This window comes from Phyllobates terribilis, unplaced genomic scaffold (genome assembly GCF_046119375.1).
Source record: "Phyllobates terribilis strain yellow unplaced genomic scaffold, ASM4611937v1 Scaffold_9__5_contigs__length_417890890, whole genome shotgun sequence".
Lineage (NCBI taxonomy): Eukaryota > Metazoa > Chordata > Amphibia > Anura > Dendrobatidae > Phyllobates > Phyllobates terribilis.
In genome coordinates this window covers 150,582,236-150,605,593 of record NW_027362769.1, presented here as the reverse complement: position 1 = coordinate 150,605,593, position 23,358 = coordinate 150,582,236, and the positions used below count along the sequence as shown (strand labels likewise).

Genomic DNA, 23,358 nt, shown 5'->3' with positions numbered 1-23,358 from the left:
TCTCGCTCCTCCAGCACTACCGGTACTGGGACTTCCTGCACCATCACCCCCAGCATCCTATTGCTACACTCTTCCCGTGGGGAGTTAAACAACCACAGCTGCGTATACCATCAGCCTCAGGGGATTGCCTTGCAGCGGCGGTTCCTAATAACCGCAATCCACGGGTGGCGTAGTCGGACAACATGAACAGCATATAGCAGACTACCACTGGTCTGACCACCCTGAGCCACGGAACCGGGTCACCACTACTACCCCCATCGTTTCCCTATTGCCCGGATCCGAGTGCCCCACAGCCCAGGGGGCGAGTCATACACACAGTCCATCCAGGAGCTGTACACTTCAGAGCGGTGTTTTGAACGATTGGTGGGCCTGGATCACTGCTGATAAATGAGAGCCTATAATATTTATATGATAGTATCGCTTTAACAGGAGGAGTTTTTTTGCTTCAAGGAGGCACAAACATTTAAAGCACCACTCCAGTGGTTTGTTTTTTTTCAGCGCTGGAGTGGGGCTTTAAATCTAAGCCACCTGCCCCGGTCATATACTCAACCTCCGGCCTCTTTATAGTTTTTTTCGGTGCCGCTCTGGTCCCCCCACACTTTCTTGTGACAGAGCTTCTGAATGGCCGGAAGTCAGAAGCTACGTCACACGCTCTCAATGCAAGACTATGAGAGCCAGAACGAGACTGGAGCTGTGAGCAGGTCACGTTTCGCCGGCGACTGACCGAAGCAATGCTGGAAAAGGATGAAGGCTGCAGCAGGTGAGTATCAGACATGGGGCAGGAGGCTTACATTTAAAGCACCACTCCAGCGGTGCAATGAAAAAACACTGGAGTAGTGTGTTAATGGTTGCACAGTAAAGTTGATAGTTGCAGAATACACTAACCAGAAAAATTATATTTGCAAGCTTTCAGAGCACAGAGGCTCCTTCGTAAGGCAGGTTTACATATAATTTACAGGAACAAAAGCGCTACATTTAGATGTTATGACAGAAATCGGATATTTGTGCATGGGGAGAATGGGGTGATGCCTCCTAAAGATAAGCCAAGGTTATAAAGTTTAGGTTTTTGCTACAAATGGAGAGGTGGTGGGAGTGATGGCTTAGAAGTTTGGTGACGGTGTGAAATGTATCCATGTAGTGAGTCATAAATCCAGGTGTTAGATTGAGTCCTATTTTCAAAGATTAAAACATGCTTAGCTTGAATTCTTAGATTTTTCTCTTTGTCTTCCGTAAATTGACCTAACATTATTATTATTATTATTATTATTATTATTTATTTTAGCGCCATTTATTCCATGGCACTTTACATTTGAAAAGGGGTATGCATAATGAAAACAAGTACAATAATCATTAAATAAAGGTCATGAATTGGTACAGGAGTAGAGAGGACCCTGCCCGCGAGGGTTCACAATCTACAAGGGATGGGTGAGGATACAGTAGGTGAGGGTAGAGCTAGTTGTGCTGCGGTATGGTGGAATGAGGGTTACTGCAGGTTGTAGACTTGCGGAAGAGGTGGGTCTTCAGGTTCCTTTTGATGGTTTCCACGGTAGGCGAGAGTCTGATGTGTTGGAGTAGAGAGTTCCAGAGTATGGGAGATGCACGGGAGAAATCTTGTATGCGATTGTGGGAAGAGGAGATAAGAGGGGAGTAGAGAAGGAGATCTTGTGAGGATCGGAGGTTTCGTGCAGGTAAGTACCGGGCGACTAGGTCACAGATGTATGGAGTAGACAGGTTGTGTATGGCTTTGTATGTCATGGTTAGGGTTTTGAACTCTAGTTTCTGGGCAATGCGGAGTCAGTGAAGGGATTAGCAGAGAGGAGAGGCAGGGGAATAGCGGGGGGACAGGTGGATTAATTGGGCAGCAGAGTTTAGGATAGATTAGAGGGGTGCAAGAGTGTTAGAGGGGAGGCCACAGAGCAGGACGTTACAGTAGTCAAGGCGGAAGATGATGAGGGCATGCACTAGCGTTTTTGCTGTCTCTTGGTTAAGAAATGTACGTGTAAGCAGGTGGTTAAATGCAACAGGCAGAGGAACACAAGGCGGGAACAATCAATGAGCTATTTATTTCCTCAGATGTGGTGGGAAATTTGCAATAGTTATAACAACAATTAACAATATGCAACAAGTGAATTATACAATACAGAGCATAAAATGAGTCTTTAAAGTTCACTTTAAGCGTGCAGGAAGCTTCTTGAGGATTACACTTCTGTCTCTGTAATAGGGGTAAATACACGTTCTGGTGGGAGCTACTGTGCAGACTACTCCCATAACAATGGCCCTAGCAAGGGCCTCCGGTTCTTCCAGAAAGGCCGCAAGTCCACCTGACAAAGTCTACCAAAGCACGTTGGACTTCCTTCACTTCAACTGACCTCTGCTCTGCCTGCTGCCCCTGGACAGGCCAACCCCTGTACTGTGCGTTGGTGCTGGAAGCGACGGCCCGGCTCACTCGTGTCTCACGTTTACCACCGCAAGCATCCTCTTCTAGGCGGAGTCTCCTCACGGATCTTCCGTGCTTGACCAACGTTGGATGTCTTCCAGGTCTGAAGGAAAGAGGGCTGGGCTGTGGCTCTTGACCGGCGTCGTCTGGACTCTGAGTCTTGACTGGCGAATGTCTGGGATTCGGATCTTGACTGGTGTAGTCGGGATTCTGGGTTTTGACTGGTGCAGATTGGGTCTTCGGGTCTTGACCAGCATAATCGGGACTCTGGGTTTCACTTGGTGCCACTGGGGTCCTATGTAAAACTGGACAGCAACCCACTGGCACTCGCTTCTCATCCTAGCCTGTCACTCCGGCTGCAACATGTCCTCCTGAGCACGTCTGGACCACTCTCTCCTTTGGCACCAAAACCCACTCCAGTTTGGTGCATGGACCCTTTATATTCAGGAACTCCGTCATCAATAGCACTTGAGGTGTTTCATTCAAACTCGTCCCCCCTGCAACTCTTCCTGTTCTGGTTAGTTCCTCATGGTCCCTTCTGAACAGTAGGTGGCAGCCTTCTCGCACCAATGCTACATAGTGCCAGGGTTTTTCAGGAGTATTGTCACCTCCTGTTACATACGGATCCGGAAAATATTTTTGAGTTTGAGTCGGCAGGTGGAAAGGGCTTGGATATGTGGTTTGAAGGAGATGTCAAAGTCAAGGATCACCCAAAGGCAGCAAGCTTGCGGGACTGGGAGAGTGAGCAGCCATTGACTTTGATGGATAGTGTGAAGATCTGAGGTTGTGGGTTGTAAGTAATCACCTATGCAGGTTAACGATGCAATAATATTTTATTAATCACATCCATGGTAATACAGCAATTCCCGGTAAATGGCTAAAATACAGTTTTCTGAGTCCTTAAGCTCCCAACCTAGGATCAGTGGTTCCACTGGCTTTGTATCAGGCCATACTCACTGTCTCCCAACTTTTGGTTGGCCCACATATTTCGTATCTCCAGTCAGTATAGTCTGTAGCCACAGTCCACGATCCTCCAGACGACAGATAAAACAATGAAAGCACAGGTATCCAGTAGCAACAGTCCTTCAAGAAAGCTTATATCCAAACAACATATCCACACTGTAGCACACTTATCCAGCCCAGTCGGTACTGATCTCCATATCCCATCAATCCATTCATGGTTCAAAACCTCAGTCTCCCTCCTATTCCTTCGATGTCCTTCCACAGAACTCTCCACTAAATGTGTCTCTTTTTCCCTCCCTGGGCTCAGCCCCCTCAAGCTCAGAAGTGATGACACCCTCCACCTTAAGCATTTACAATGAAGAATATTCCATGAGCCTTCACCTGAGACTGCATGTAAGACTCCCTGTGGTGACGGCTCCACTGTGTCCACAGTCAACACTCACACAATGGGCCTAGTCGCTGCTTGGACAATGATCTAAGGCTCCTGAGATACTGATGAGATTACTGGAATGCTGGACAATTTACAAGTAAAACTAGTGTACATAAACTGACGAGCAAGCAGAGCATTAATAAAATACAGCCAGCAACTCTCCAATAACACAATAATAATATTGATGGCGTCGGTGCCCCGTGCTGGAAAAGTATCATAGTCTTTAGTAAGTGGGCAGCTCCTCACAGATAGGTCTGTTGGGGGGCTTGAGTGAGATGGGGAAAAGATGATGAATTCTGTTTTGTCCATGATAAGTTTTAGAAATCGAGCAAAGAGAAAGGATGAAATAGCGAACGGACATTGTTGGATTTTGGTTAGTAGGGAGGTGATATCAGGTCCAGATAGGTAGATCTGTGTGTCATCAGCATAGAGATGATATTGAAAGCCTTGTGACTCTATGAGCTGTCCCAGGCTGAAGGTGTAAGTGGAGAAGACCAGGGGTCCTAAAACTGAACCATGGGGAACACCGACAGATAGGGGGCGAGATGAGAATGTGGTGTGTGAATGGGAGACGCTGAATGTCCGGTCTGTTAGGTATGAGGAGATGTACGATAGGGCCAGGTCTGTGATGGCAAGAGATGAGAGAGTCTGTAGTAAGAGGGAATGGTCCACTGTGTCGAAGGCAGAGTACTTGTCTAGGAGGAGGAGGACAGAGTAGTGTTGCTTGGCTTTGACAGTTAGTAGGTCATTGGTGACTTTAGTTAGGGCAGATCAGTTGAATGATGCGGATGGAAGCCATATTATAACCGGTTTAAGAGGGAACAGGAGGAGAGGTGGAAGGACAGTTCAAGATGGACATGTTATTCCAGTAGTTTTGAGGCATAGGGGAGAAGTGATATGGGGCGATAGCTAGATGCAGATGATGGGTCTGTGACGCTCACAGCCCTACCCTGAGAGATGGGGCTCGGAGCCGGGTCAGATGATTGGTGGGTTGTAGCCGTGGCCTGGACCCGTTCCGTGCCCATTAAAAGATGTAATGGGCTTTCAGAGTTTGGTATTAATCGAGTGGTTGTAATGACTACGCCACCTGTGGTTTCTGGTGATCCTCCACCAGCGCTGCGTTCAGTCCTCTGAGGCGGGATGTAGTGGCAGCAGCAGATGGTACTACTCCCCACAGGCGGAACAGGGCCTCAGGGCAGAGGAAACAGGAGGATGGGAATTGTAGTGGGAGATGTGGTGCGGTGTCGTGCGGTGCCGCGTTGCAATAAGAAACCGGAGGCCATAGGGGTAGTCTTCCAAGCTGTACTCACGTTAGAATGCACAGCTGCAAGGCTTCTCCCTGCTCCTCACGGCGCGCTGTGGCCACCAGGACCGGGGGTCGACAACCTCCGAGTAGTTCAGGTGCTTTGGTCAGGACCCCGCACCAGAGTGTTCCTAGACTTTCCCACTAGGTCCTCTCCTGTCCGTGTGTAGTACGTGTACTAAGGCCGGGTCTCCCTCTGGACTATGCACAGAACAAGGGTACGGGTGGCGACTCCACTCCGTCCGTTACCCGGTGGGATCCACTGAGCCTCCAGGCTTCTCCGACTAAGACTTAAAGTGACAGAGTCAGATATTGGGGGCCGGTACCCCTTTTGCAGCAGGAATCCCTCTGACTAGGCCAGAATAGTGAGGACATGTGGCGTATGCCGCTCCGTCTGCATCCCCCTGGGATCCTTTTGCCTGCGGAGCTTGTCTCCTCTGCTCCCCTCCAGGCCTTCTTTGGTAGGGACCTTGACCGGGTAGAGACAGCCGTTAACTCTAGCCCGCTCCTCGACTCAAGGCCAGAGTACGAGGAGCGTGTCCCCATCAACTGCAGGTTCACACAGAAAGCCACGTTCAGTGATGAAGATCACAATCAAAAGACCATAAGCCCAAGATGGCTGTTTATTAAATATGAATTATTAAGTGTCACCTAAAAGTGCGTCCTCCACCCTCACCCACTACATGGTTCCCCCTAACTTTGGTTCCCCCCATCTCCTCTTATCCCGGCTGGGGCAGCACCCTGGTGCATATAAGCCCACCACAGGAGGGAGAGATGTAGTGATGAATGAAGAGGTGGGGTCCTGACAGCTGCACCATCCTTACCTCGAAGGGGAGATACCACACCTCATTAAAGAGATGCAGTACCCCTGTGGTGACCGAACCCTCAGGGGCGCCAGAGGTCAAGGGAGGGCTTTTTGAGGATTGGTGCGATCGAGGCATGTTTAGAGCCGGAGGGGAAGACACCAGTTATTAGTGACAGGTTGAAGAGATGGGTTAGGGTTGAAATGAAGACTGTGGTGAGGTTTGGGATGAGGTGGGACAAGTGCACAGGTAGTAATCTGAAGAGTACAAAGGAAAGTTTATCTTCTGTAATGGTGGAGAAGTTGGTTTTGGAGGAAGATGGCTGAGTAGTTATAAGGAGGGGCTGTGGGGACTTACTAATAGATGCTTTACATTTATGGGGGTAATGTTACATCTAAGATCTATTACCAGGGGCAGTGGAAATTTCCAAATCAGGTGTATTAAATTTAAATTTTGACCAAAAGAATGACAACAAGAAAATAATTTGCACTTACAAGATGCGTGTTTTGCAGGCATGGCTCGTATAAATGTAGAAGAATCCATCACAGCCATTCTGAGCAGTATTCTGAACTACTTATCCGATACCTTAATTCCATCCCTGGAAACAATATTCATCATTGTCATGGATGAAAACATTTACAAGAAATATCTTGAGGTTTTTCAAGCCAAAAGCACAGAGTTACAGGTACAACATTTTGACTTTTCATAGGTCTTCAACCCTGGTTAAAGATTAATACTTATCATTACAAACGGCTGCCATAAATAATATCTATGCTACATACCAACATTTGTCCAGGGCCCTTTAACTACTTTCTACACCTATCTTCCTACATGTTATAGTTTATTGTGAGTTTTTGGTGGATAACTGGGGTCACAACGTAATCTGGCAGGGAGATTAATCCTCTTCTCACACATAACGGTATATCCTAACGCAGTGTTCCCCAACTCCAATTCTCAAGAGCCATCAACAGATCGTGTTTTCAGAATTTCCATAGGATTGCCTAGGTGACAACTCCATCACCTGTGCAATACTAAGAGAATCCTAAAACATGATCTGTTGGTGGCTCTTGAGAACTGTAGTTGAGGAACACTGTCCTTTATATAGGACATGTCTATTTAATTCAAGCGAAATAGAGAAGGTCTCATATTACTGAGACAAGTTGACAGGTTATGGTGATTTATTTCTCGAATAGTCTCTTGGCAGCAATTCATCTGTACTACCCCCATTTTGGTCCCATTGACGTAGTTGTATTTTTTTTTTATAGTCTTTTTAATATGCAAAATGGTCATGTTAAATTTAAAAAGTTTTGCTTTTCGCAATGTTGTCCAACACCATCACACAAGTTGGAGGTCTGTACTTTGTTTCACAATATTGTTTATTATATATTTTGTCTTAGAAACACCAGAGGATCGAAAGAATAGTGGCAGCAATATGTCAAGGAGGTATGATATGGCGATTTTCCTTATTTGATTCTTAACAACGTCTATATAAGATACATCTTGACTTAAGGCCTCCATACACATTAAAGTTGGACAATTCTCTGATATCGGAGGGATTGGCTAACAGTCTAATATGTATCAGGACCTCCTCACTCTTCCTTGACAGTTGATGTTGGGAGAGAAGGATTGGGCCATTTGAATTCCAACGGCAGATCCTTTTGTTAGGTGGGGAGATAAGTGTTTGGCAGTAGCTCTTTCTTAGAGAATACAGGACTGGCAATCAGAGAGCGAGAGCTGTCGGCAAAGTGATGAGACCATAGTCACACGACTGGAAGAATGTGGCATTTACGTAACGTTGTAGCTGACGATATGTTAACATTGGGCACACTTTGTGTAAAATTTAGTTTTACTTACTTTTTACAGTAGTTATGAACAGTTCGCATTCAAGGAAAAATTCCAAACAGTATCCATAGTCAGATGCTGGGGGTGAACATGGAAACCTGGGGCCTCATAACAAAGGTCTGAACACCCTCTGAGGTCATCACTCAAATCAGTCCCCCGTGAATTTATAATCTAATTTTCCCCATCTCAGACACATACCCACGAGGGACAATTTCACAGGAAGACATTCAACCCATCAGTAAGTTTTTCAAGTCTGAAAAGGAAACTGGAAAACCTACAGTAAATCAGGGCAAACAGACCGATATTACCAGAGGTTGGGCGTGAACCAAACACCCTAAAGCTGGAAGGAAACAGTGATTATCACAAAATGGAACCTTGCACTTTAAATTAAACTGAACATTCTAATAGATCAGTGAACACAGATTATTTTCCCTTTACAATAGTGAACTTAAAGGGAACCTGTCACTAGATTTTTCCCATATATAGTAGGGCCAGCACCTGTAATCCCTCTGTTACAGCATTCTAGAACTCTTTATATATGTCCCCAATCCAGTCTACATAACACAAAAAAGAGCTTTAATTATACTTCCCTACGATGCGGTGCGGTCCGATGGGCGTTTCTGGTCTTGATCCGACGCCTCCTCTCTTCTAGTGATCGCCGATCTCCTTCCCTGCTTCGTGAACCAAGATCTCAATCTGCGCATGTGTCGCCTCTGGCTGCTATTTTCCTGAAGTCCACCCCAGTGGAAACTATAGGCAGTGCGGGGACTCCGTCGACATTTTCTGGAAGCCCGGGGCCTGCCGCAGCCTCGCACCGCCTGACACTGCCCCACTCCTGCCGCCAGCGCCACCAGCTTCCTGCAGCATTGACCCTGCTCCTGTTACCCTGTACCACCGCAGTCGCCCCCAGTACGTTCGGATTATAAGACGCACCGCTATTTCCCACCCCCAAATTTGGGGAAAAAAGTGAGTCTTATAATCCGAAAAATAAGGTATATTTTCTCTGCAGTATCCTAGAGTAAATGACACTAGACGGCTATCGCACAGAGAGACTCTGTGAATTGATTCAGGCAGCATGAATCTAATCACAGGTTCCCTTTACTAAAAGTGAAGTCCAGTTCATTCTTTTTCGCTGCAGGAATATTTCCGACCACATGGAACGACATGGTGAACAGTGAATTTATGGAAGTAATACTTAAGGAAACTTCACAAGAATATAAAGACGTGGAAAATAAATTCTTCCAATCGATATTGAAGAGTAAATATGAAATTATACAGGTAATTATCCTAGTCTACATTATTCTATACTATACCTATATACACTGTCTGGACTGAGAGAAGACACACTGTATCACTACTGAATTTAGGACACCAGGCAGCTGTCGTTTTCAAATTTCACACAATATTATCATACCTCTCAACTTTTTAAGAACAGAAAGAGGGACAAAGTATGTGGGGCAGTAAATGCGCCGCAGCAAATTTTGATCACTGCCCTGGCCACACCCCAAGCCACTCCCATTTACCATTTCTTTCTCCCCTGGCAGGAGGGACATTCAGCAGATGCCCGAGACTGCAGGGTCTAGATCCAAATCAAGGACTGTCCGGGGTTTCCGGGACAGTTGGGACTACAGATGAGCAGGATTCACTAGTCTCCGGTCCAGAGTCCAAATCAGTGCTACCGGGCGGCTGGACGGGTGGCCGCGAATCTCTAACCTTCCGGCATCCCCCACGCGCCTTTTGATTAGCCAGAGCTAGCGCAACTTCATCTGTGCGTCCTGCTCATCTCTAGTTGGGACCTATGGATTTATTTTCTTGTTCCTTCACTCACAGTAGGAGCCGCCAGAACTTTCTCATCTTTATGTAGCTTCACTGTACAACATCTGGCTTCTTGATGCCTGTAAGGCCGTGTTCACACGTTGTGAAAATCCAGTGTTTTTTTGTTTTCTGTAGGATCCACACCAAACTACTCAATAACAATCTTCTCTGATTATTGCACTTTTGCTGCATTTTTTATGCCTTTTCCCCATTATTTGGTGCAGATATGAAGCCACTTTTTTAATATTTGTCATAGTACAGAAAAGGTTGGCACAGGGGGCGCAGTTTTAATGAAATCACATCCACTTTGCTTGGACAGTTAAACACATCAGAATTTCTGTGCAAAAAAAGCAAAAGAAAATGCGCAGCATTTACGCTACATGTGAACATGGTCTAAATGTTCAAGTAAAGTAGATGTGATTTGATGAAATCTCCACCCTCGATGCGTCTAAAGACCCTGCTGAATTCTGCGGTTTTGGTGCATTTTTTCACTATAGGCTTCTATGTGGAGCCTGAAAAAACTCAAGGAGAAAAAAACACCGTTGCTTAAGTTTTTCTGTACTATTAAAAAAAACATTAAAAACGCAGATACACATCTGCATCAAAATCAAATATGGGGAAAAACACATAAAAGAAACACAGCAAATACGCAATAATCAGGGAAGATTGTTATTACGTCATGTTGTCCAGACACCTGCTGAAAAATAGTATAAAAAAGCAGCATTTACGCTACGTGTGAACACGGCCTCAGTTTTACATTTTTATTACATTTTTTGTGGGTTTAATAGAGAAAAATATCAATCACACTATTTTTAATGCCATTTACCAATCTCCGTAAATAGTCTGATCACTGCATTGTGCGGTCATTACGATTATAGGGACACCAAATATGTTCATGTTATTTGCTGGTTTGTGATGTTTATTATTTTTTGAAAAAGCAAATTAATAATGACACTATTGTAATGGTTTTTCAGTAATTTTATAGGAAGAAAAAAAATCTTTTCTTTATTCTCCCTCTAAAATACAGAGACCTAAAAATACACTGTTATATACAATGTATCTCTATGCATCTGTATAATCTGCCTGTGGAGTCAGATCCTGCAAGACATCTCCAGAGCCTGTGGATCAACAGCTTTAGCTCCTGCCTGCAGTGTTGTAGGTTCTCAGTTCAAGTCTCAGGGAAACTCATAAAAAAGAGAAAATGATGCTTGTCATGTCTCACGACTTGGGAATCGTACAGACAGTATTATATTATCATTTTGTGTTGTTGTTTTGCTGCCTTGCAATAAGGTTTGGCCCTTTTAGAAGTTGTCCTCCCTCTCTCCATGTGACACTGATGTATCTCTGATGTCCCTAACATCTTCCTTCTTCCTCATTGTGATTCTGTCAGCCATCTTAGATGCCCATGTGTTTGCAGCTCTGGTTCAGAAAAGCCTTTTTAACCTACTATATTTGTGCATAACTACAAGAATTCAGCTGAAAATAAACCTTCTTCTGGAATCTTAATATATGCCTCCTGCAGTATAGTGCAAGCTATTTGCCGATATCCCTCTGTTTGAGTAACGGTACATACAGACATCCATAGAAATTGTGTCTCAGTGCCTTGTATTCTCAGCTTAGTTATGGAGTCAGAATGACGTTTTTATAATCGATTTTCATTATTTTTAGTAGTTTTATAGGAACAAAAAAATCTGACTTTTTCTTCACCTGTAAAATACAAATACATAGAAATACACTGCTATATACAATGTATCTCTAAGTAATCTGCTTCTGGGTTCACTGTCTGCAATACAGCTCACGATTACCAAGATGTGTTTATCTTTACGGGCTGTGGCTCATAGCTAGAGCTCCTTCCTGAGAACATAGAGATGAGAGTTTGTAGTCCCAAGGAAACCCGATCACAGGAGAAGAAGATAATTTTTATTTACAAGTCCAAATTCTATTGTGAATGCGCATGTGTGTATTTAACTATTTAAGCTTTTCTGTGTTGAGCACAGCCTTTAATGATCCACCAGGGACTGTAAATCTACAGATCGGGGGTGCATTTGAACTGTATTAGTAAGATTATGTTCACACAGTCTTTATATTTTTTTTAGTGGATCCTCTCCAAAATGCTCCTCAAAAACTCTTTGATCCATAGAAAATAAATTTCTATGGGAAATTCACTTTGCCGTTCATATGGAAGAGCTTATTGAGCTTTTTTTATGAAAAGGTTCTAAAAAGCGCTGATGGAAAAAAAAAGTGCAAGTCACTTGCTTGAAGGAAAGTTCTCCAAACTAGGCACTGTCCAATCAAAAGGCTGCAAAAACAATGCTTCAAGGGAAAAAAAACTCTTCTAAAACCTTTTCAGGAAATTTAAAACTGCTTAAATTTTTTTTTCCCTAATAACAGTGTTCGCGGGTTCTGATAGGTGAAAATATGCAAAAAAACTTGTCTACTGTTATCATTTCATAGATCAAACGCATTCAGAATGTGAAATTATGGCAGTCTTTCACCGTTAACAAGAATAACGTGGAAAAAAAAAATCCTCTCCAGGAAAATATAACCCACTTGTACCATGGCACCAAATCTAATGCCATTAGTAATATTAACAGACATGGATTCAACCGAGTCTACTGTGGTGAAAATGGTAAGTTACCAGCTAGGTGGTCTATAGCAAGCGAACAATACTTGAAAAAGTCCAACTTTGTAACTATTCTTGTTGATCCAATGCATTTAAAATATAAATAATATTTTCTTTAAAAATATCCTACTGCTTTATGTACACAGCTCCTGTGCAATCTATAAGTTTCCATAGTTGCAGACTAGAATCAAACTTCTGTATGGTCTGTTCCTGTAGTTATGCTCAATTCCAATTGTTCCCTACTTCTTTCTAAACTAGTGAATGTAGACCCTGTTTCCTCCTAATAACTGACTCGCCCCCACTTCTTGTAGATAGACAAAGAGCCGCCACCACTTCCTGTAGAGACAAAGTCCCGCCCCCACGTTCTGTAGAGAAACAGAGCCGCCCCCCACATTCTGTAGAGAGACAAAGAGCCTGTCCCACTTGCGGTAGAGAGACAAAGAGCCAACCTGCATTTCCTGTAGAGACAAAGAGCTGCCCCCATTTCCTGTATAGAGACAGCCGCCCCCACTTCCTGTAGAGAGACAAAGAGACGCCCCCCACTTTCTGTAAAGAGAAAAAGACCCGACCCACTTCCTGTAAAGAGACAGCCTCCCCCACTTCCTGTAGAGAAAGACGCCCCCACTTTCTATAGAGAGACAGAGACGCCCCCACTTTCTCTACCGACAAAGACCCGCCCCCACTTTCTGTACCGACAAAGACGCCACCCCACTTTCTGTAGAGATAAAGCCACCCCAGTTACTGTAGAGAGACAAAGAGCCGCCCTCACTTTCTGTAGAGAGACAAAGAGCCGCCCCCACTTTCTGTAGAGACAAAGACCTGCCCCCACTTTCTGTAGAGACAAAGACCTGCCCCCACTTTCTGTAGAGACAAAGACCCGCCCCCACTTTCTGTAGAAAGGCAAAGAGACGCTCCCACTTTCTGTAAAGAGACCGAGCTACTGTTATGTTCTGCTACCAGAGCTAAGGAAAGAGAGGAGATCTGTCCCTACGATAGAACTCAGCTTGATCCCTACGATGTAACAGGGAACCTGATCCTGCGATCAGACCTGCTAAAGTCCTCAGCTAGTCTGTACGGAGACCTATAGATGTGGGGAAGGAATCCCTACAAGTACTAGGGACTGGGAGCAAAATGGACACCTCCTAACAGAAATAGTAGCAGACAGACGAACAAACAAACAATATAGAACACAGAGGTCCGAAGACCAAGCAAACTAACAGAGTTAGATACTGAGCACTGGCTAGCTAAAGAGTAGTAATACAATGAAGTCCAGCAAAGCCAGAAGGGCGGAGCAAGACTAAATAGGCCAACTAGGTCATGTGACCAGCAATAGAAAAAACCTAAGAGCAAGGTTCTAACAGTACCCCCCCTTCTAAGAGGATCCTCCGGATCCCCTAGGACCAGGCTTATCAGGAAATCTCCTGTGAAACGCTCTGATAAGTCTGGACGCGGAAACATCATCCGACCTCACCCATGAGTTATCCTCGGGTCCGAAACCTTTCCAGGCCACGAGATACTGCAAACTACCTCTATACCGTCTAGAATTAAGGATGCGAGAAATTTCATATTCCCCGTCCTCCACCACCGGAGGAACAGAGGCAGAGGCGTCACAATCCGACACAACAGCTTTTTTCAACAGAGAGACATGAAACACCGGATTAATTCTCCAGGAGGTAGGAACCTCCAACTTAACAGCAGATTGGTTGACAACCTGAAGCACCTTAAAGGGCCCTACAAACTTGGGACCCAATTTCTTAGAAGGAATCCTCAACCGCAGATTCCTAGAGGACAACCAAACCATGTCACCAACAGTGAACAAAACCTCCTGTCGTTTCCTATCAAAGTAGTCTTTAGATTTTCTGTTAGCCTCCTGAAGATTACCACGTACATCCGTCCAAACTCTCTCCAAATCGCCGGAAAAATTCTCCTCCTCAGGCACGGCAGATACCAACTTGGAGAACGACCCAAACGACGGATGTCTCCCAGAACAACAAAAAAAAGGCGAACAACCAGCAGAAGAAGATGTATGATTGTTCAGAGCAAATTCAGCAAGTGGCAGAAACTCAGACCACCCCTCTTGATTGTCTGCCACAAAACAACGCAAGAACTGCTCAACATCCTGGTTTTTCCTTTCTGTCTGGCCATTAGATTCAGGATGATATCCGGATGAGAACGACAAATGAACTCCCAACCTGTCACAAAAGGCGCGCCAAAAACGAGCCACGAACTGAGGTCCCCTATCAGAAACAATGTCAGTAGGAACACCATGAAGTCTGACAATTTCCTTGACAAAGGCCTTAGCGAGAGTCTTAGCGCAGGGCAGTTTGACGAAGGGAACCAAGTGACACATCTTGCTAAAACGGTCCACGACCACCCAGATGACAGTAAAACCCTCAGAGGGGGGAAGGTCAGTTATAAAGTCCATAGCCAAATGTGTCCAAGGAGCACTGGGAACCTCCAGAGGGCAAAGTAACCCCGCAGCAGGAGTATGTGAGGACTTAGATCTAGCACATATAGTACATTGACGCAACCACTTAATGACTTCCTTCTGCCATCCAGGCCACCAAAAACTGCGACCCACCAGTCTCTTGGTCTCAGAGATTCCGGGATGACCTGCCAACCGAGATTCATGACACTCAACAAACAAATCTCTCCTAAAGGTCCCAGGCACAAACAACCTCCCATGGGGAGTGTTAGATGGGGCATTCTCCTGTGCTTTAAGAATCTCATCTTCCAAAACGGAGTCCAAAGCAGCTATCACAACACCTTCTTGTAAAATGTTCTCCTCTTTCTCAGCACCGACTATGGGAGAAAAACTGCGAGACAAGGCATCCGCCTTAACATTCTTAGTACCTGGGATGTAAATAACGGAAAAATTAAACCGCGAGAAAAACAGTGCCCACCTAGCCTGACGGGCATTCAGGCGCTTGGCAGCATCAAGATATATCAGATTTTTATGATCCGTAAAAACCTGAACGGGAAATTCAGCACCTTCCAAGAGGTGGCGCCAATGTTCAAATGCGAGTTTAATAGCCAATAATTCCCGATTACCAATATCGTAATTCAGTTCAGTCTCTGAAAATTTTTTTGAAAAAAAAAGCACAGGGATGTACTCCATCCCCGTTATCCTGAGACAATACTGCGCCAACCCCCACAGAGGAAGCATCAACCTCAACCAAAAACGGCTTAGTCACATCAGGCTGCATAAGGATGGGAGCAGAGGTGAACCTCTCCTTGAGATACACAAAAGCTTCAATGGCCTCAGAAGTCCACTGAACCGCATCAGCACCTTTCCTGGTGAGATCGGTCAGAGGTTTGACAATAATAGAAAAATTTTTAATGAATTTTCTATAATAATTGGCGAAACCCAAAAACCTCTGTATCGATTTCAAACCAATAGGCCTAGGCCATTCCTGCACAGCTTGAACTTTAACCGGGTCCATCTCAAAACCTTCGCTGGAGATAATGTAGCCCAAAAAACTAATTCTCTGTACAGCGAACTCACATTTCTCCAGCTTAGCAAAAAGAGAATTGTCAATTAATAACTGTAATACTTCACGTACGCTCCGCCAATGAGACTCCAGATCCGGCGAATAAATCAAAATGTCATCCAAATACACAACCACATTTTTGCCGATCAAAGGTCTAAGGATGTCATTAATAAGATTCTGAAAAAATGCAGGAGCATTAGTAAGACCAAAAGGCATAACCAAATTCTCAAAATGACCCACAGGAGTGTTAAAAGCAGTCTTCCATTCGTCACCCTCCTTCATGCGCAACAGATTGTATGCCCCCCGAAGGTCAATTTTAGAGAACCACTTGGCCCCCACTAACTGGTTAAACAGATCAGGAATCAATGGCAGTGGGTAAGGATTGTGTACGGTAATTTTGTTAATCTCACGAAAATCCAGACAAGGACGTAAACCGCCGTCCTTTTTTTTTACAAAAAAAAATCCAACCACCACAGGAGACTTAGAGGGCCTAATGTGACCGGCGGCCAAACTTGTCTGTATGTATTCCTCCAAAGCCTTTCTCTCAGGAATAGTAAGGTTAAATAAACGACTTTTAGGAAGAGTCGCTCCAGGGACAAATTCAATAGTACAATCATAGTCTCTATGGGGAGGCAAAACCTGCGATTCCTTCTCAGAAAAAACTCTCCAAAAATCCTGAATAGGCACAGGCAATTCCCCCCTATCCACAGCTGCAATACGCCCGTTACAACACTTGTCATAACATTTATGGATCCAGGATTTAATTTCATTGGTAGACCAATCCAGTACAGGATTGTGCAATTTTAACCAGGGCAATCCCTGGACAGAGCCACCCCACTTTCTGTAGAGAGACAAAGAGCCGCCCTCACTTTCTGTAGAGAGACAAAGAGCTGCCCCCACTTTCTGTAGAGACCAAGACCTGCCCCCACTTTCTGTAGAGACAAAGACCCGCCCCCACTTTCTGTAGAAAGGCAAAGAGATGCTCCCACTTTCTGTAAAGAGTCCGAGCTACCCCACTTTCTGTAGAGAGACAGAGCTGCCCCCACTTTCTGTAGAGAAACAAAGAGCCGCCCCACTTCCTGTAGAGAGAAAGAGCCGCCCCACTTCCTGTAGAGAGAAAGAGCTGCCCCACTTCCTGTAGAGAGAGAGAGCTGCCCTCACTTCCTGTAGAGAGATAGCCGCCCCCACTTCCTGTAGAGAGAAAGAGCCGCCACACTTCCTGTAGAGAGAAAGAGCCCTCCCACTTCCTATAGAGAGACAGCCGCCCTCACATTCTGTAGAAAGACAGAGCCACCCCACTTTCTGTAGAGAGACAGAGCCACCCCACTTTCTGTAGAGAGACAAAGAGCCGCCCTCACTTTCTGTAGAGAGACAAAGAGCCGCCCCCACTTTCTGTAGAGACCAAGACCTGCCCCCACTTTCTGTAGAGACAAAGACCCGCCCCCACTTTCTGTAGAAAGGCAAAGAGACGCTCCCACTTTCTGTAGAGAGACAGAGCTGCCCCCACTTTCTGTAGGGAAACAAAGAGCCGCCCCACTTCCTGTAGAGAGAAAGAGCCGCCCCCACTTCCTGTAGAGAGAAAGAGCCGCCCCACTTCCTGTAGAGAGAAAGAGCTGCCCCACTTCCTGTAGAGAGAGAGAGCTGCCCTCACTTCCTGTAGAGAGACAGCCGCCGCCACACTTCCTGTAGAGAGAAAGAGCCCCCCCACTTCCTGTAGAGAGACAGCCGCCCTCACTTTTTGTAGAAAGACAAAGCTGCTCCCACTTTCTGTAGAGAGACAGAGCCACCCCACTTTCTGTAGAGAGACAAAGAGCCGCCCCCACTTTCTGTACAGAGACAAAGAGCCGCCCCACTTCCTGTAGAAAGAAAGAGCCGCCCTACTTCCTGTAGAAAGAAAGAGCCACCCCCACTTCCTGTAGAAAGAAAGAGCTGCCCCACTTCCTGTAGAGAGATAAAGAGCCACCCCCACTTTTTGTAGAGACAAAGCCGCCCACACTTCCTGTAGAGAGACAAATCCCCACCCCCATTCTGCATAATCTGTCTCTGCTGCTAGAGATGGATTACATTTCCCAACAGGCAGCTGAAAGCAAGTTACACGGAAGGGAGAGACCTAGTAGTCATCGTTTTGGAGTGATTTTCCAGGGGGGGGGTAAGATATCATAATATTTTAATATCGTTATTTGCAGATGAAAAATGTTCATAGTAATATTTAGCGGGAACAGTGGGCTAACTTTTTGGTAGGAGCTCAGTGGGAAGAAAGAATAGGACTCATCTGATCGTCAGCTGATCCCACCAAAATTGTAATTTTTGGCTGATGCATTAGTAATGTTCATGGTTAGCTGTACAATTTTATCATATATTATTGTCTAATCAAATATTACTAAAAATTATGTCATTAACTCCAATAGGAACAGCGTATGGAAACGGGACTTACTTTGCCGTGGAGTCACGATACTCTTGTAGAGACAGATATTCTTGTCCTGATCCTGATGGCAAAAAATACATCTACCAAGTAGCAGTGATAACTGGACGATATTGTATGGGACATTTCTCCTACAAGGAAGCCCCACATGTCGATGGAGACCCCAACAAAGGCCGCTATGATTCAGTTGCGGATGATGTCAAGTATCCCAAAATGTTTGCGGTTTTTCATGACGATGTTGCCTACCCTGAATATCTGATCACATTCAAGAAATGCTGATCATCCATTGTTTAGAATGCAAAATTGTGCATTTTTTTCTTATTTTGATTATTTCCAAAATATTTAAAGATAATAAGAATAAGAATAATCAAGTGTATATTTAATTTTGATTTAGGCTGACATATTTAAATGTCATTGTGATGGAAGTGATTAAAACTGCTATCAGTTATACAATGTAGTAAGTATCTTTTGTTAGATGTACAGTAAAAAAGGAGAAATAAACCATACGTTCATAAATACCAGCAGCATAAAGGTCCCCTCTATGGGACTCCTTTACTTTGTGTTCACCTTTGGCTATAAATGAGTGCTAAGGATGTCCAATTAGTAGCCCCCCGAGTGAGGAGATGCATATTACTGCCTATTCACTAAATTGGTTTTATTAGTAGTACAGTATAGTGATGCCAATTTACCAGGACCAGAATAATGTAGTTTCTTTTGCTGTACTTCTTACTAAATCAACTAATTAAAGAGAATCTGTCACCAGGTTTTTGCTACCTAATCTGAGAGCAGCATAATGTAGGGGCAGAGACCCCAATTCCAGTGATGTGTCACTTACTGCGCTGCTTAGTGTAGTTTTTATTAAATCATTGTTTTATCATCAGGAGATTATCACTAGAGGACTAGTAAATCAGCTGCCAGGTAGTCCAGCCACTCCACCCACAACTGAATGGCAGCTTTCTGTTTATACTGTGCATAGACACAAAGCTGCCATTCAGTGGAGTGGGCAGGGTTACATAGGGCTCAACATTCAGAGAACTTGTAGATTTGCAGCAGATAAAAGAAGTTTTAAACAAAACTGCTTCACCCAGTAATGTAAGTGACACATCGCTGGAATTAGGGTTTTCTATTATGCTGCTCTCAGATAGGGTAGCAAAAACCTGCTGATAGATTCCCTTTAAATAAAAATTATCATCCCCCCCAGACATGTGGTTTAGGGATCCACATAATAAATGCCTGCAATGCATTATGAACATGTATAATATAATGAAATATAAAATGTGTATATTAGAAAATAATGCATCTGTTTAATTAGAAAGGAAGCTAATGAGGAACTCTCCTTTCTCAAATTTTAGCAAACAATTGTATTCAACATGACATAACAATTGTGGTGCATTTTTTATCACTCTGTATTGTACTATTCTTTTGGTATTCCTGCAAGAAATATTTGAATAAATTCACAATGGGGTGTTACCAGTTGAGAAGCAGGGGTAAATTCCTGGCAGACAGTGACACGTCCTGGGCTGACCCACTGATTAACCCTGTCTGCTACTAACTAACTGTTGCTGGGCAGAAAATAGATAAAACATCTCAAACACGGCAATGCATTATAGAATCATTGGGTCTTCAAGGAGGGGTGTGGGCAGCGTCTTCACTTCTTTACGTTTCCCCCTCCTTTAACGATGGCCATCCTCAGCCATCCAGGACCTGCAAAACACCAAAAGGAACCACACCACCAAACAATATAATGCATTCTTTAAACTCTGGCAGCGCTGAAAAATCTTCTTTAAGATGCAGCAGTTCTTTAAATTGGACCTGTCCTTCCAAGTAAGGACCCCGAAACAGCAACAAACAGTCTTTTAACCCTATAACAGTTAATAGAGTTGTATAACAACTTGGAAAAAGCACTGGCGAAACTGCATCGTTGGTGTCATCCCTCCACATGTGGACTCTAACCAGCATTAAATAGTAAATTCACCAGACCGTGTGCTATGCTGTAGCTCAGGAGGTATACATATAAATGCCTTAGCAAAAGCGCACTAAGCACTTTACATTAGGTTGCTTTCATCATATCTATTTATACTTACCTGGTTATTAACCATATATTGGCTTGTGAGAGTGGATCAAGGTGTGTATACCTTATTTAAGAATTGGAACAAAGGTTTACACAAGCATTATGCACTTTAGTTTATATTGGCACTTTATTATTTAATACTAGGATTCCATGTTTGATTTGAAATATACTTCTGCTGCACTGCACCTTATTTAGCCTATATTGTACTGTGTATATAACCTCTCTCCCCATCATCCCACACTCCATCTGATATTTATTTGTATGCACATTGGAATTATACAAATCTTTACCCATTTGGGAAAACTTATTGCCAATTTTGATATTGCCCATAGCCTTTAGCTGCAATATTTTTGGACTTTTTCACATGTGGTTCGTTGATACAGACTCTCCCTGCTATTTTATGTTTAATAATTGTTTTTAATATATTGTTTGAATAAAATTAATAATTTTAAGACGTCTTAAGCATATATCTCTTTGTTAACCATTGGATGACCTGTATCTTGGGTTGTGTTGTTATATTTATTCTGAAGTGGTATGTATCGATTTTAATATTTGGACATGTGCTAATTGCGTGTTAATAGAGTTGATTTGGTCCTTCTTGGTAAGAACCCTGGAATAGAAGCACAGTCTCCTTTCAGGCTAAACCACAATAGCAGGTGATGGAAGTATTTCCACAACTAGTTGATCATGGTCATCAGGGCCCCCAGGGAAGGCATAAGGCTCCAAATCCTTGCCAATACCCATCCCCTACACATTGGTCTCTATATTGGCTCTCACCACTCATTTCTACAGTCTGTCAGACAATTTTCCATATTGTTCTGAGGATATTTCTTTCTAACTGAATAGTGCTGCATCCTCTCCAACTCACAGCAGAGTAATGGTGCCAACCTTCTCATCAAAGCACACTTCCTGGTGTTGCTCCACCCTTCTGTGTGTTGGGCTTCTTCTAGCCCATAATACCCTTTCTTAGGAGTCTCCTTTCATTTTCATTCCTCACCTTCCAGAAGGCAGGTCCTTTCTTTACATCTCACCTTCCCTTGGCATGCACCTTCCACAATGGGCTGTCTACTCTTTCCAGGAAAATTCCTTCTTGAGGTGGAACTCCTGAAGGGCTGGACATTTTTTTGCGCCCTTTAGTGTCATCTATGCCCATGATGGGCAGGTTCTTCTTTCTGAACTGTGACACTGACGTGCCCCCTGGGCCCTGGGGTACTCTGTAGCCGGGCCAATTGGTGCTGGGGGTGCCACAGTGGCGGTGACCCGGCCTGTGACCCAGGGCGGTCAATAAAAGGGGATGTTGAGAAAAGGGGAATTAAAGTTTTTATATATATATAATTCGTGACGCAACCTGTGGTATGCAGCTATATGGGGCCGCCGCTGCTGTGCAGATCCTCTGGAGCTGATGATGACGCAGCAGAGTTGGTTCAGCTCTCCACAGGCAGAGCTTAGCTCCAGGGCAGGAAGTGGTGATGTTATAGATGTTGCTGTGTGGTGCAATGCAGGGGATGGCGCAGATAATGACCAGTCCACAACTTAATGGCGGTTTCCTCTTATCTTTACTTGCGGTAGTTAGGAAGACCGGGGCTCGGTTACTAGCTGGTAGTAGAGGTCCGGGTGGCCTGGAAGCAAGTTGGGACTCCACCTCACCAGGTGAAGTTGGAGGCCTTCTCTTTGCGCTAAACTCTTTGGCCCTGCTGCTTATAGCTGTGCTGTGACCCTCGTCCCTGAGTAAAAACGTCTTTGTTCTCACCCGTATGGCAGGCAGCTCGGGCCTTCCTGGAATGTCGCTCCCACGTGGCGATGCTGGGCCCTATGTGCTGCTGAGCCTCCGGGCGTCTGATGGGGCCAGGAGACCTTCAGTCTCCTGCCCTCCGGTTTCTGCTGCTGGGCCTTCAGTGCCCCACAACCTCAGACTCCGGTGTCTGGTTCTCCTATGCTCCTCTCCCCAGGTCTTTCCTCTTCGCTGTCTTGTATTCAACTTCTCTCATTATCTCTAACTAAAACCGCCTCCAGATTCAAGTTGCTAAGGGGAGGAGCTCCCCTTGCTGGTCTGGAGCCAGGAAATTGTTGCATGCTAGTATACCTGACTAGGGGACCCCTGCTTGCTTCCAGGCATGGCATCACCTCTTGTGAGGGAAGCAATACCACTGTGGCAACCGGACCCCTGGGGTGCCATATTACGCCCTAGTTAAATTCAGTACTCCCGGACTGAGGATACCTTTTTCAATTAACAATTAACAATAACAATTCACATTACAAATAGTTTACAAAATCAAAAATTAGAAAAAACCCAACCAAAAATTTATAGCAGTCACTGCGGCGCTTAGTCTTTACGCCACAATCCGGGGATTGTCTTTTTTTCCGTATAATTGAAATTTGGCTGGTGGGAACCGCATAAACCCACTTTGTGTATCGTCCCTGGGCGTGGTTTCAGGGCACTCTGTCATTGGGCCTGGTCTTTGGCCACGCCTGTGGTTTATTTTCAAGGCCACTTATTAACTATTTTCAATATTGTCCTGACCACACCTAGTCCTGTGGTCCAACTGTTCATAAATTTAACAACTATATATATTCAAGATTATTTAACGGTTACAACTATATATAACATACACTTTAGTTCTCTTACACTTTAGTTCCTCCAGCGGGCAGGGAGCTGACTTTCAACACTTCGGGTCGATCTACGTAGTACATTTGTTGTCACTGACCTACCCTGGTCCCTAGTGTCTACCCCTGGTGTGGTGGGTTCAGTGTGAACCACACTATGGGTAGTCTAAGGTAACACCGGTAGGCTGGGTAATCTCCTACGAATTCTTTGTTCAAACTCCCATGTCTAAGTCGATGGATAGCTTACCAGGTCTTGCTCTCATCAGGTAAGCGGGTGTACAGTTGGTGGAGTTCACCAGGATGTGGTTATAGAGGTCCACCAAATCTGGTAACTTCTCTGGCCACAGGCTAAGTTCTTCAAGGGGCAACGTCTTCAACAGGTCTATTACCACCTGGTTCATCTTCTCACACAATCCGTTGGTCTGGAGATGATACGGTGTCGTCCTGATTTTCTTGCAGCCATACAAGTTACAGAATTCCTGGAACACCTCTGCTTCAAAGGCTGGACCTTGGTCGGTAAGCTCTCGTTCAGGGTAACCGTGCAGACGACAAAA

General features: G+C 44.6%; 1 protein-coding gene across 2 annotated transcripts in view; it reads left to right on the top strand.

The window, feature by feature from the left end:
• The window catches only part of LOC141161804 (protein mono-ADP-ribosyltransferase PARP15-like), a 103,516-nt gene extending 82,864 nt beyond the window's left edge, over positions 1–20,652 (top strand). For both annotated transcript variants that reach the window (XM_073647212.1, XM_073647211.1), the window contains exons 9-13: positions 6,449–6,621; positions 7,334–7,379; positions 8,917–9,056; positions 12,048–12,222; positions 18,116–20,652. In XM_073647212.1, coding sequence (XP_073503313.1) covers positions 6,449–6,621; positions 7,334–7,379; positions 8,917–9,056; positions 12,048–12,222; positions 18,116–18,408 — 827 coding nt within the window. In that variant the 3' untranslated portion in view covers positions 18,409–20,652. The remainder of the gene's footprint in view (positions 1–6,448; positions 6,622–7,333; positions 7,380–8,916; positions 9,057–12,047; positions 12,223–18,115) is intronic.
• The last annotated feature ends 2,706 nt before the right edge of the window (positions 20,653–23,358 follow it).